Source organism: Bombus pascuorum, chromosome 1 (genome assembly GCF_905332965.1).
Source record: "Bombus pascuorum chromosome 1, iyBomPasc1.1, whole genome shotgun sequence".
Taxonomy (NCBI): Eukaryota; Metazoa; Arthropoda; class Insecta; order Hymenoptera; family Apidae; genus Bombus; species Bombus pascuorum.
The window spans coordinates 29,979,964-29,994,284 of NC_083488.1; the positions used below are offsets into that span (position 1 = coordinate 29,979,964).

Genomic DNA, 14,321 nt, shown 5'->3' on the forward strand with positions numbered 1-14,321 from the left:
TGAAATGTTAACTGGTTTGATAAACAGGAACGCTACAGTATCCTGAATGCGTTATTGAATCAAAATAATTTATCGTAATACAGTTTGGCGAAGCTAGCGATAAATTGTTTTTCGAGATGACCGAATATACTAAGTTTGCTTTCCTTTAAATTTCTGCATTCTTTTGGCGATCTGAAACCGATAATCGATCTCTTCGATCAAATATCGCATCTCATTATCCGCTTTTTACCAGAACGGACAAAAAGGATAAAAAAGAAGAAAATTTATTCCCAATTTATGTGGAGCTGCGAGAAAATCGTTTCGACTGCTTCGGTCGATCCTCGTGCTAACATATCGGCGATAGCCAAAAGCCGAAACGATCAAACCATCGTACCGCGTCGGTCGGTCGAATTCGATTGCATCGATCGGCAAACGCAAACACACCGAGCTATTGTTGCTTTGAGTCCGCTTTGAACGTTGAACCAGCCGCCCTCTGGCTAGTTTTCCGCGCCCAGCCTGCGCTATACTTACTCCATTACACCTTGGGTGTCTGCAACAGCGGAACTTTCACCACTTCGCATAATGCTGCGGAGATTGCAAACGTTCGCGAAAGGATACAATTTGTATCGAGCTCGTTTACCAACGACATGCGAAGTTTTATTGTATCGGATCAACCCTTTCCGTATGATTCGTCCGTGTTCCATACATCAATGTCCGTAGAGTATCTAAAACTGCAGGACATGTTGGAAAACAGTGAAGCGTGTTCCACGTTTCCTGGTCTCTTTATCAAAACTCGTGCAGAAAATGATACAAAGAGCGACGAAAACTGAATTTACGAATCGCACGAAACGCTGTAAATCCACTAAATTGCAAAGAGACGCTTAATTTTCAACTGTAAGGAAGACTCAATTAGAAAGCACGTGTTTGCGCAGAGTAGATTCTAATTGCGGATTTCACCGAACGTATGGTCGGATAAATGTAGAGAAATCTGTCAGAAGCAACATTTTTTTCGACGTGCTATAAAATTATATCGAACGGAAACAACGAATGGATATCGTAAATACGCAGCTGAATATCAACGTAATAAGAAGCATTTAATTAAGAAATTTTTGGGTTCACAACTAAGTGATTGCGGATTTTGTCATTAGGTGGAATTGACAAAATCACTTGGTTGCCAAGCCAATATTCACGCTTGTATCCAAGCGTCAATTTTTAACATCTTTTCCAATATAACGTGGTCCTACGCTGTAAAGTGTTTTCACTCCAAAAAGCCAGGTCGATTGTAAAATTTTGCAGTTAAAACCAGATAAATATCGCTTACAGTAGAGCATTTAAGATGGATGATATTCAAAATAGGTTTGTCGTAAAAATGATGCATCGTCGTGTATCATTGTGGATAATGAAAATCGAGAGGGGCGATGAACGAGTCGTAAATGATAAAAGTAGAATCGGAAAGAAGAAGAAACGCGACGCGAAGCAAGGTTAATTCTTACGACAGAGAGGAGAATGAAATTTCTGGACACTGAATCAACGATCGAGATCGAATAACAGAAGGAAATTGTGCAACTCGGCGGATCCCAGCTACGTTTCGCCAGAAATAACAGGCCAAGCGAAAGAATTCTGCTCGAGAGTCGAGATGGTTTACGAGCGAATCGAATTCCTTGATGGTGGATTGAATGGCTTGAATAGGAAGACTTTTCTGTGATACGCGGACGAAGTGGTAGAATTTATGTTGAATGGTGAATGGTTGTTTTGAATAGCGAACTAATGGACGGAAGTTGATGATTAATATTTAGAGCTTGTTAATTTACTTGCAAACTACCGAGGATTTTTATAACCATTAAGTAAATGTAAAAAAAATGACGATTTAAAGATGAATTAATACACGGTAACAGGTACAAAACAGGGAAGTCCCTGCTCTAAATATAATTCATATACTTAATTTATAAATAATCTTTTAAAACCTGTTCTATATTTCTTCGGAGTACGGGAAATGTAATTTCTAAATCTTATATTATAAAACAGAGAACAGAAATAAAACGTTTTATGATATAAATTAGTTGAACTTACGATTGTCAAATATTTGCCGATTTATACTCTAATCGCTCTATAGAAATAATTTCAAATATGCAAAAAAAGATGATAGGAAATTGCGGATAGAAATATCGATCATTTAAATGTATTAATTAATATAGGAATGAAAATCCCACAGAGTAAAAGTTGTCGACTAAATTCCAAACTTTATAATTCAACATCTTTTCATAGCGAAACAGATTTATTACTACACGGAAGGAGATGAGAAATTATTCAAGCATACGTATTTTTATTAGATAGAATCTAGATTTTGTAGGAAAAAGAACTAAAAGACGGGATAAATTAAAGTACGACTCAAACTACTCCTAAAACTACGCCTCTTATCCTTTCCAAATTAACTAGATTTCCCATTCTACGTCAATTAACTCATGGAATTAATTACCCGCGGTCTACCCCTCACCACCCAATTCGCGTAATCTTTTTAAGCTCCTGCATCACGTCTAATCCACGATGAAATAAAAAAATCCTGTCTAACCTGTTCAATCGCTGAATCAACGATGAACCGATTTTACACGTTCAACGGAATCGTACCTCGAATTCTCGTCGTAAATCGATCCTTTCCTTCTTCGATACTTTCATCGACGAATAAAAGTAAAAGTAAAGCAAGAAGGTAAAAGCTAAATTATCGTCAAAATTTCTGCAAGATCAGAGCCAATAATTCTCGAATGGATGCTCGGACCGGTCTCTCTGCCAAGTAATTCTTATCCCGTATATCTTTGTTCAACGCGCAACAGTGCAACTTTCACCGGTGAAGTGCAGCACGATCAGATCCGATAGGTCGATTCACAGTAACGCGACTGTACTACGAGCATCATTCAAATCCTCGCATGAGCTGTTCGAGCCTCTGTTTCGTCTGACCACAGACAGAAGAGTCATTGTGGTCGCGGCTGACCTACCAGGAAGAACAAAGGGACCGAAAGATCATGGTTCTGTGAGCTTCGTAGCGCTAAACGTGCTTTTGTGCAATTCGAAGCATCTATGTTCCACGATGACCACCAAAATCTTTGGTATTGTAAATCGATATAAATCGAGTTATTATTTAGATAAGAATCACATGTTATCTTTTTATTTGTAACTTGAAAAGGATAAGGATAAAGAAAAAGTTTGTTCGATTTGTTCGAAAGTATTGTCGGAACTCTAGACGTTTATAAGTCGCTGATCGAATTTATCTTTTCACAAATGACCACGTCTCGAGTGTTACCACGCGCGTAACAAAATAAATCGACAATTATCTTCCGAGTCGGTTATTCCGAATTATTTGTCATTTTATTACACTGTAAGAAGATTAAACGTAAAAGAAGATTAAAATTTTTGTTCAATTTTCTTTGAAGATGTTGTAGAAATTCCTCCTTTCTGCAAGATATCGATTGAATTAATACAGGCCGCAGAATCGCCACTTTTCTTCGCTATTTCTGTTTCAATTCTTAATTACGTTCACGTTAATACATCATTAATAATTCTTAGTTACTTTATACCTTCGTCTTATTTTTTTTTATCGTGAGACTTGTACAAACAAAGGTGTGATGTACGCTTGCTATAGAACACATCGGCTGGGATGAACGCAACAGTTGGAAACCAGTTAGAAAAAAACAGAGAAACGCGTTATTCTTTGTATAGGAAATCCCACCTTGACGTAATTTTTCGAGGTCCGTCTGAACGTAAGAAGAAGTCGATCGGCCCGAAGAATCGGTGAAAGGCCAGAAAGGCTCGGCCCCTGTCTCGGGAGACGTCGTTTACCTTTATTCCATCTCGAGAAAGCGAACAGTTTCACGCGATGCGATCGTTCTGCGCGAGATGTATCGTGATCGTGGACGCATTAGCAGAAACGAACGATCATGCGAACCACCCCCAAAACGACGATCCATTATCGTCGATTTCCATTGTTTTCCAGAGCGATTAAGCGCCTCGACGATGCAACCCGACGAATAAGATCGGTTCTCGTCCGGAGGAGCGAGCCGCGAGGCGATGATCGGTTCGAATCGTACCATTTTATCCTCGAAACGCCAGTATTACGAAGTTGAAACGCTTATCGTCATCGCGAAACCCCAATTGATCGAGGAAATCCACGATAATGGACACTTTCGACTGAAAAAGCGAGTAGTTTAGATCCGGCCAATTCGCGATTCGTTATTTCGCCCTTTTATAAAATTATTCTTCTTTCTTCCTCCCTTCTTTCCTTCTTTCCTTTTGCGTGTTTCACACTAAACATTGACATGATCCTGAATACCAATTACTAAATTACGTTCATGCAATTTCATATTTTTCTGAACACAGGCAAACGAAATGTGAACGAAGGTTTCTTTAATTTGATCGTTTACGAGTATACTCGCACCAATTAGTATAACGAGATATTGGAAGCTCGATTGGAATTATAACGCAAATATAAAGATTCGTTTCATTATGTAAATATCATAACACGACTGCTTTACGTTGGATATTTCTGTATATATGTAGACATAAATCAAACGAAATTAAAAAAGAAAAATTAATGAAATTGAACAAGCGATCAATTTGTATTTAGATATGGAATAACGATATGAACGATCCTCACTGACAAAGCGCAGATAATAAAGAACAAACGAATGTCAGGGAATCTCTTTCGAGAGAAAACGATCGATAAACGCAAAATCCACGCGTTCTCGTTTTTGGAAATATTTATATGACGATCTATTTCGAACATAGACATAACGATGCATTAAAAAAAGAATTAAAAGCTATCTGTGAATTAACGATCAATTCCAAAATATATTAAATTATTAATATACGTATCTCGCGATTGAAACCAGAACGAACAATTGCTTACGATATATTACAAACGATATATAAAGAGACTAAACAGTTCTTCAAATTGTCCAAAGAATTAGAAAGCGAACGCCGCGGAACAATTGAAATTGGCCAAACTTAGATTAGATTGTGCGATTAGAATTCAATGAATAACGTAGCGGTGAAATGGTAGCTGGTGTCCGGATATTCGCATGATCACGATGCTGCAGCGAATTTACTCAATTAAGAAGCAGCGCTGAATCTCGTAACAATGACGCTACTGGCTGTTGCGTTTCGCCGGTCTGGTAAAAGTGTAGTTTGCGTAATGGGTTGAAATGTAGATGAGTTTGGGACGGAGTATGGCAATATGATGGGTACTTGCCCGCATCGGAGGAATTGGCTGGGATTCAAGGACGGACCGTTTGTAATTGGCAAAATGGAAGTTTTAGAGTTTTCCTATTAGTTTAGTGGTTCAAGGAGGCTTTTATACGTTACGAGTTAATAATCTGCTTACCGCAAAATGTTTCATGAAATCATGTCGACGATATGTGTGCTTTCCCATTCTAAAAGCTTCGGATATACGTACAGCGGTTCGCGAAACTATTTCACCACTTTGACACTATAGAAGATTTTTATAGACGCTTCGTATGCGTTGTATGAAAAGCTATGAAATTTTATAACCACTGCAATAGGATATAATTACACCGATTATACGATAAGTATTAAATCAATTTGAAGACAATTACGGTCATTTTGTTATGCTTGCAACGAGATTTGCAATTTAGCTCGATCGACGTTGATTCTTTGGTCTTGAAGTGGAAAGTTCATTCTTTAGAAATTCTCAGAAAATACAGTCTATCGATCTTGCTTTTGGATGACTCATGTGTGTACACAGGTACGTCCTGAATACTCAAAAAGAGCAGATTTATTACTTTTTAAGAAATACTTCGTGTAATATTTACTCCGGCGGTGTACGATTGTTCACCGTACAATTGTTAAATAGAAATGACATAACAATTACATCATAATGCAGAGGAACGAGTTAATAAAACATGCAGCTGATCACACGACTTCGGTTCTCATGTTTCCAAGATCGCAAACGCGATATTCGTTACGAAAACGATAAAACGTGCAAAAACGTTATGCCGTTTCGCTCGCGATCCTGGTCTCCTGGTTCCCAGACCGACACATTTTCCACGAAATTGCATCAAATTCCCGCATCCTCAGATCTTCCGAAGATTCCTTCCCTTTGCTTTTTCCTCGCTCTAACGACTATCTATTGTAAGAAGATTCACCGCGTCGACCTCGTTCGACAACGACGAACAAGAAGTAGAAGAAGAATTCATGTCGGGCGTCTCTCGCGGGTAAACATTCCATAAGCATCGGAGATTATCTTGCTAATGAATCATCGCGTTTCCTGCGGCAACGAGGTCGACGAATTTCCTCACGATCTGCGATTTTGACAACAATACACGTACACAAACACACGAGAGAGGAAAAAAGAGAGAAGAGAGTGAAGGAGTACCTTGTATACCGAGTCGCACATACTCGCACGAAATGTACTTAGAGATAGATACACGTATCCGCATACACTGATACAGAAACATCCGTACGCATACGCAGCAAACGTACAACGACAAACATGTATACACATACGCTTACCCTTGGATGCAGCGCGCATTGTCAGGTTCTAAATTTCATTTTCATAGTGTCAAGTATCGATCGTATGAAAATATCGGTGAACGTGAGACGAGATATAATATACTTGAATCTAGTTAATCAGCACGTCGATATTAAATGTTGCGACAAATACTATGCTATAGAACTTTTATAGCCACTGTAGAAACATTTACGCAGCGACGATAGAAACATCCAAAACGAACACAAAGAGACGTTCGTATGCATCGAGAAGATGGAGGCATTCGTATATCGTGTATAGAAATATTCGTACGCACGTACATCCAACAATGAAATATCGATACGTGGACGAAGCCGACGCAGAGCCAAATACACGCAACCGTACGTATTCGTAGAAAATAAAGAAGTAAGCAGAAAGGATCGCACGACCCTGTAACCCAGACGCGATGGTGGCCTCCTGAAAAGATCCACGATTGCTCGTTCAGATTAACCAGCGCGCGGTTCGTTACGTTGGTTACGACGCTACGAGGAGAGACCCCAAAGAAGAGGGGGTTTCGCGAGATGTGTATGTTGGCTTGATCGCCAGGCCAGGTAGGGGATTTTTGTCGCGATGGTGGTGGTCACGAAAGTTAGGTGTTACGAACAGCAGAAGACGAACTTCGTTGCTTAAACGGGGAGAGGCGGAAAGGCGGGGATCGGCGAAGAAAGGCAAGAGCTATAAAAGAGGCACCGGTCACGACGATGGGCATCAAACACCTCAACATGAAGGTACGTGTTAAGACGCGTTCGCAAGCGTTTCCATTCGTACACGGTGTTCTTTCTATTCTTCCTTCTGTACTTTCTTTCTCTTTCTTCTCGCCGGATCTTCGGACACGATTTACACGACATCTTTTCGTTACAGGTGTTCGCGATTACGATCCTCTTGGCGCTCGTAGCCACCACCTATGGTGAGTAGTATCTGCTAAGCCCAGTGAACGTGGATTTAAAGTGACTGAGAAATTCTAGCGAAGCTAAGAAATCGCGGTATATATCACGGCTAGTAAATCGTGGTTCCTTCCGATTACGAGCACGGACGATGGATGAGTCGTAGGACGAAAAACATGCCGCGATCGGAACGAGCTTTCTTACCCTCGGGAGGAGACGTTAATCGAGTGACGGGCAAAAAGCCGCGCACGCTCTCTCAATTTTCACGATCGCTTGCCTTCCATCGTTAATCGACTTACCAAGAATCAAATTGACCGTGTATCTTGTAACGATGTCGCGTCGCCGCGAGCAACATTCTCAAACGATTTTGCGTTATAAATAATTCTACGGAGATCCAAATTCTCGTCTAACGCGATATTTTAACTATACGATTCCTATCATTCGATTCGAGCGTAGTCTAATTTTTTAAACAGATAGAAAGAATTATAGGTTCGTGCGTGTAGGAAATTTACGTTTCCGTGAATTCGTATAACACGGTTTCGAACAACACGAAACCAATCAACAGTGTTGCTTCGAGGGTTGCCTACTCGAGGGCAAAGTACCGTACTGTATCGTCGCTTCGACGATTTCTATTTCTAGAAAACACCGAAACTCGAACCGAAGTTCGAACGGAAACTTAATTCGACGAAGTTCGATCGTAGATGAAAAGAATTTTGATCGAAAGCGCGAATCTAAAGTATTTTCTATTATTTTCCAGAAACGATCTCGATCGTAACGAACTAACGATGAATCGTAAAAATGAAATCCACGCTAATCAAAAACCTAAACTTTAGCGTTGCTCCGTTATCCTTCGGAAATGTAACCAGCCGGTAATTTCAAAAATTGATATCAAGCCAATCGAGAATCGTTGTATACTTTGCGGAATCGTTCGATTATAGTGAACCATAATCCTGGAGGATAATTTTTAACAGTCTACTCTGTGTATCAAGAAAAGTGTAATAAATAGGAAGGAGCCTGGCAGCGTAGCAATTTGTGTACGTTAACGAGTCAAGAAAATTGACGAACGCTCTCGTTTTGTCTCGCAGCCGGTTACATAAGCAGCGGCTGGTCCGGCGGTGGTGGCGGATGGAGCGGCGGCGGTGGCGGCGGTGGATGGAAAGGAGGGTGGAGCGGCGGCGGTGGTGGTGGCGGATGGAGCGGCGGCGGCGGTGGTGGCGGCGGTGGAAAAATCATCAAAGTGATCACTGTGAGCGGCGGTGGAGGTGGATGGCCTAGCGGCGGCGGCGGTGGTGGCGGATGGAACGGTGGTGGCGGCGGCGGTGGATGGAAAGGAGGATGGAGCGGCGGTGGTGGTGGTGGCGGATGGAGCGGTGGCGGCGGCGGCGGTGGTAAGAAAATAATTTGATTTTCCAAATCTTTTATCGTCTCCTCTTTCCTTTTTTCTTCGTTCGTCTTCTCTCTTCTTTGCCTCGGTACGTTCGTCGATTTTGAAACGTTTCTCTTCTCTTTCCTGCTTTCTTCCTCCTTTCGATAAGTTTGCCAATTTTGAAGCGAGAATATCGAACGAAAGCGTTTTCGGCTTGTTACGAATATTTTACAAGGTTGTTCTTTGTTTATTTCTTTTGTTCTTCCCCTATAACATTACGAAGTAAGAGCATCGGCTCGAAGGTGAAGGTATAATGAATTCCTCATAATCTCGTTTCCTCTACGCTGTTTTCTCTTTTTTTATTCCTTACTTTAGTACCACTTTGGAAGAACAGCGATCAAGAGTACTCGGAAGTTACTAAGAATCTTTCCAAGATCCCGTTTCTTTCTCTATTATTTCTTCGTTTTAGTATCAATTTCCAAGCAAGAACAGAGATCGAAAGTGTTTGAAACTATAAGCAATGAATTTTCTGTTATCCGTGGCTTCTTCTTTTTCTTTTTTTCTCTTTCTCTTTCTTTCTATTTATTGCCGCAGAGTTGATCAATCCCGAAATATTAATTTACAAACATCGAACAGTAGCGTTTGAATTTTTAACAAATTTTCTATAAACTTGTTTCTTCCTCTTTAACTTGAATCCCAACTCTCGAAATTAGGATGAAGGTGTAACGAAATTTCTTGGGACGTGCAAATTAATTTGGGCGGGTGGATCTTTGTTTGACACGTTCGTTGAAGGGGTAACGCGTTAATTAGCTGATTTAGCTGGTATTCGAAGGCAGGGGGATTTATTTGCTTGTTTGTTTATGGGGAATGTTGTTACTGATCCTCGATTTAATTTGTCAAGGCTGGGTAAGATAAATGGAATGGATCCTGGATTGAATCGACGCAGAGAATTATCGGTGGATAATAGATTTTAAAGTTGTGATTAATTATACGGTTTTATTGGGACTCGCTGGCGAACACTGTACGCGTGTGAGTGGTAATAAATACTGGTGTTAAAAAAGAAGAAATATTGAATTGCAAAAACGATTTCGCGCGAAAAATATTCCAGATGCAAGAATAATTAGAAAATTTAACGAACGGAATACTTGTATATTCAAAAATGCAGATCATTCTACGAATACTTTCGAATCAATGACGATTAATTGTTCATTTATTCTGATTTTCTATATTATCAGTATATAAATATTCTAAATATTTTTCTAATATATTCCATTAAGTCTGTATATGTGAGAATTACTACAAGACCAACTTTTCTTTTCTATCAAAATTTAAAACCAATCTGGAAACTGTTAAAAACTATATAACGAAACTCCATAAAACATAGTATGTTTAAAATATTTCTAAAAGAGATATGACCAGAATTTATCATCGAACGATAGCGTTCGCACGCAGCGTGACATATTTTCACGCCAACGTACAATCAAAAGACTTTTCTGAAAGGTTTGCCTCGGGAGTCTAACAGCAATGACATCGATCCGAACGACACATTCTCGCAGTGGAGTTGATACAAATAGCCCTTAATGCGCGTCAATAATTTTTTAATCGGGCTCGTGGGTAACGTTGAAGCGTCGCTGAAACGCAAAACTAGTTAGCCGCGACCGAGAAATCCAATATACCCGATCAAAAATGAACGGACCCGATGTATCTAAATTTATGGCGTGCAGTTTAAATACCGATTAAGCTGTTCACGTAGCAGCTTCGATATAGGAACCGATAAAAAGCCTTCTACCCCCATCTCTGTATATCGAGCGTATATATCGCAAAAACATTGGTCCATTTTGTAGCGCAACGTTCGATGATAAACATTTGATTTGGCGCGATCGCGATTAATCGGCGGGAAGAGGCTCGGTTTGACGAAATAACGTGGAAACAGAGTTTTCGAAGCCGTGTAATTGGAACGAAACGACGCGACGCCGCCACGTAACGAACAATTCCACGTGGCTTGTTGCTTCCGTGCTTTTGATTAAAGGGGTTACTTCACGTTACAAAATAGCGGAGGAAAAACAACGATCTCTGGGTCCTAGGAGACAAAGAGGGCTTGTAAACAAAAGCTCCGTTACCGGGGCCATCGTCCGATGAAGAGGTCCCGTCGTCCCTTCTCGATTAACGCACGAAAAATTCTTTTCAGGCTGGTGGTAAAGGACAACCGAGGACCACGAATAATTAGAAGGAAATTTTGCTCACCGATCACCACCAGTGCACATCTTGGCTGTAATCACACCGATTGTCGGTTCACGAAGAAATAGCCTGACCCCTCTTGTGTGGTTCATCCATCTTTGATTCCTCTTTCTTTATCCCCCCTCTCTCTCTTTCTCTCTCTCTTTGTTCCCTTCACGCGAACACGACCATCGCGGAGGAATGAAAAGAAGAACGCGACAGCAGCACCGTCGCGACAAGAAACGCGCGTTTCCATCTCCCGCGACTTCCGGAATATAAGCAGACACAGAGAGAAGAAAGAAAAGGACAACAGCGAGAGCAGCGGCCACGATCACGCTTCCGAGGTTCCCTTTCTTCGTAACGCAACGAGATCGGGCTTTTGGTTGTACATACAAGCTGGTCGAGATTGCCAATCCACTTCCGGCAAACCCTTGGACCTCTTTCGTCGACCTCCAACATCCGCGTACAAAAATCCCAGAGCTAAACGCGTGTTTTCTTTCGATTAGGAATTCGATATCCCTATTCGTTTCGTTGAATTCACGGAATATATCTGAACGAGAGGGTACGGGCTACTCTTCGACCAAAATATTTAGCAAATAATATTGTAGATATTGTAAATTCGATCCTACGTCGTTCATAGAGTATATCCGCGTATAATTCGGTTTCACGAAGGAAAAGGACTAAAAAAAAAAAAAAAAAAAAAAAAGAAGAAGTTGTAACGACGTGGGGGATAGAATATTGTACAGCATATTTTGTACTTTTTTTTATATTTGATTTCCACGTGCGACCAGCAACAATTAAAAATTCATTGACACACAAAACGAGGCTTTTATTTCTTTTACACGACCTTCCCCTCGTCTTCTCCAATCCTCGAAATATAATACACCTCACGATGTCCATCCGATAATACACGCGGAGAGGTACATGTCACTTTGAAAACACACGAAAACAGATTTGCAAATTTTCAAGCGAGACTACCAAACATCTAAAAAAAAGTGCAAGAAAGTTCTAAAGCGATAAATCACGCGTTACCGTATAGACGACGATTGAAAACGCGCGAGTAGATGCATAATTGAGCACTACGACTATCCGACTCGTGAATACAGATTGCCACAACTACCGAGACCAAGAACAAATAAAGATTCATTGGCAGGCAAAATAGTGTCCTTTCTCCTTCTTCCAACCCCTCGTACCCTGTCCCGAATCTGCGAACCAATAAATCGCACAAATCCTTTTGCACACACGCAACGACACACGCGTGTAGCGTGAATCAAACGGCTGTAAATTCCCGATTCGGCGAGTCCCCTTTCGATTTATGAATCCACGGTCATCTGGCGCGCGAAAATTAAAATCGTGGCAAAACGGGCGTGGCCAGACCGCGGTATCACCGAACCAATGGATTTACTATCGTTCCCGCTCGCGGCAATAACATTTCCTCTGTTACGATATTGTAACGACGTAAATATCATGGACACGGTATGGTTGGAATGATCCACTCGAAAAGTATCGCGATAGCGCGTAGAACAGGCGACCGACGACTGCTATGAATTTGAAACGCGGCAATTTCTGCGCGCCGCTAACGTCGTCCACGATTTTCGAGACTTCGCGACATCGCTCTTGAATTTACGATACGCGAAACGGCGGCACAGCTTCGCTCGTGATTTTTATTTACTTTTCCGGACGGAACTAAATCTGTAGCGGCACACGAGCTACAGGACAAATTAAATCGTGTTGTTGTTTTGCTTCGGAGTATCAGTATCGTTAGAACTTACATGATGTAATAATAAATAAACTTCGCGCAAAACAATGTCGCCGCTACGTGCAACCATAGAACAAAAACGAATTTGAATTTTCCGAATTTGATTATCTACGAATTTGATTATCTACGAGTTATCGATCAATATCCACGAGTTATCAGCGAGCAATTATACACTGTCTTAGCGAATACGTTTGTACGAGCGTCTCTCGACATTATTTATATCTATTAATTTATTTAATTATTTTAAATATATTTGACGGGTTGCAACAGCAAGTTCTCGTTATTCTATATTACAATCCTCTACAAGTCCTCTACAAATCTTAAATTAATTTTTTGTTTCGTAGTAGATTGTCCGAAAAGCTTCTTTCGTTTTATAATGAAATAATAACACTATGTTTTTTGTTTTATATTATTTTGTCGAATTACGTACGATCCATTTTGTTCCGTTGAGATAAACACCGCGACATTTCACAGACTTGATTTCACGTTTGTACGAACGTTTGTATTGCTGTAAAAAACACGTTTGCGAAAGAAAGACACTTTCCGGACAACCTAATAGATTCGGCGCAGAGCGAGATGAAATGGGAAAATTACGCGAAGCACCAATGGCCCCGAAAATTCATATCACGGTCGGTCCGAGGCTTCTTTCGGCAAACATCGCTCTACGGAAAAGATACGGTGCACAGGACGCTGGATAATCAGGAGGAGCAAACCTCGTAACGATGTGTCACAGGGAAACGTCGGAAATCCATCTTTGATTACGACTTTCATTCGTTACATGTTTCGCTCGAAGCTACCCTTTGCACGAAATGCGTCGTTCGCGAGCAGAGTTCATTAATTGAAAAAGAAAAATTGGAAAAACTCGATCGAGCGAGTGGTTCGTTATTTCGCTTGCGAAGTTGGTTGACGGGGCGATCTTTTCTTCGATTCTCGAGGTTATTGATATTCTTTTGCGAGTAACTGTAAATTACTGTTTCTTTTGCATTACATAATGTATTTTAAAATACATTCGAGAGTATCTGAGCGACCTCGAATGGATGAGAGGATCTTTAATCTTGATTTATTAGACTGTAAGGTAGTATTGGGAACGAAGAGAGTAGATATTTCGAAATGATACGATTTCAAAGTCTGAATCAATTATAAAATGGTATTAAAAGTAGTAGGTAGCGTTAGAATCGTAAGATATCATCTATCGACAATATTGAAACGAGTATTGACGTATTTATATGGTAAGGTGTTTATCAAATTTTTTAAAGTTTGTATTGCTCAAAGCGATGTCTGTTAGTGACAATATTTTTCATAAAAGAAACATAATTCCTCGATAACGCCTACGTAACTACCTACGTACGTAATTATGAACGTAGGATAATATTTTATAGAATATTCTCGTGTATGAAAATAAATTCAAATTTAAAAATTACTCACTTCTGTTTCCTCGAGAAATAAGACCTCCACCATCTGAATTACGCAATGTTACAGCAACGGTGGAACACATCATCCTGCAATGTAAAAAATAATCTTGCAATTTGTTCAAATTTGTTAAAGTTTGTATTGTACGAAACGGTGTCTATTAGTGACAAT

The 14,321-nt window shown here is 40.3% G+C and overlaps 1 protein-coding gene across 1 annotated transcript; it reads left to right on the forward strand.

The window, feature by feature from the left end:
• The first annotated feature begins 7,212 nt into the window (after nucleotides 1–7,212).
• LOC132916070 (protein FAM98B-like) lies at nucleotides 7,213–11,802 on the forward strand. Its single transcript, XM_060975809.1, has 4 exons — nucleotides 7,213–7,242; nucleotides 7,376–7,421; nucleotides 8,484–8,786; nucleotides 10,953–11,802. Exons 1-4 carry the CDS (start codon nucleotides 7,216–7,218, stop codon nucleotides 10,961–10,963), a joined length of 387 nt encoding a protein of 128 aa, XP_060831792.1. The 5' UTR covers nucleotides 7,213–7,215; the 3' UTR covers nucleotides 10,964–11,802.
• Nucleotides 11,803–14,321: the final 2,519 nt, after the last annotated feature.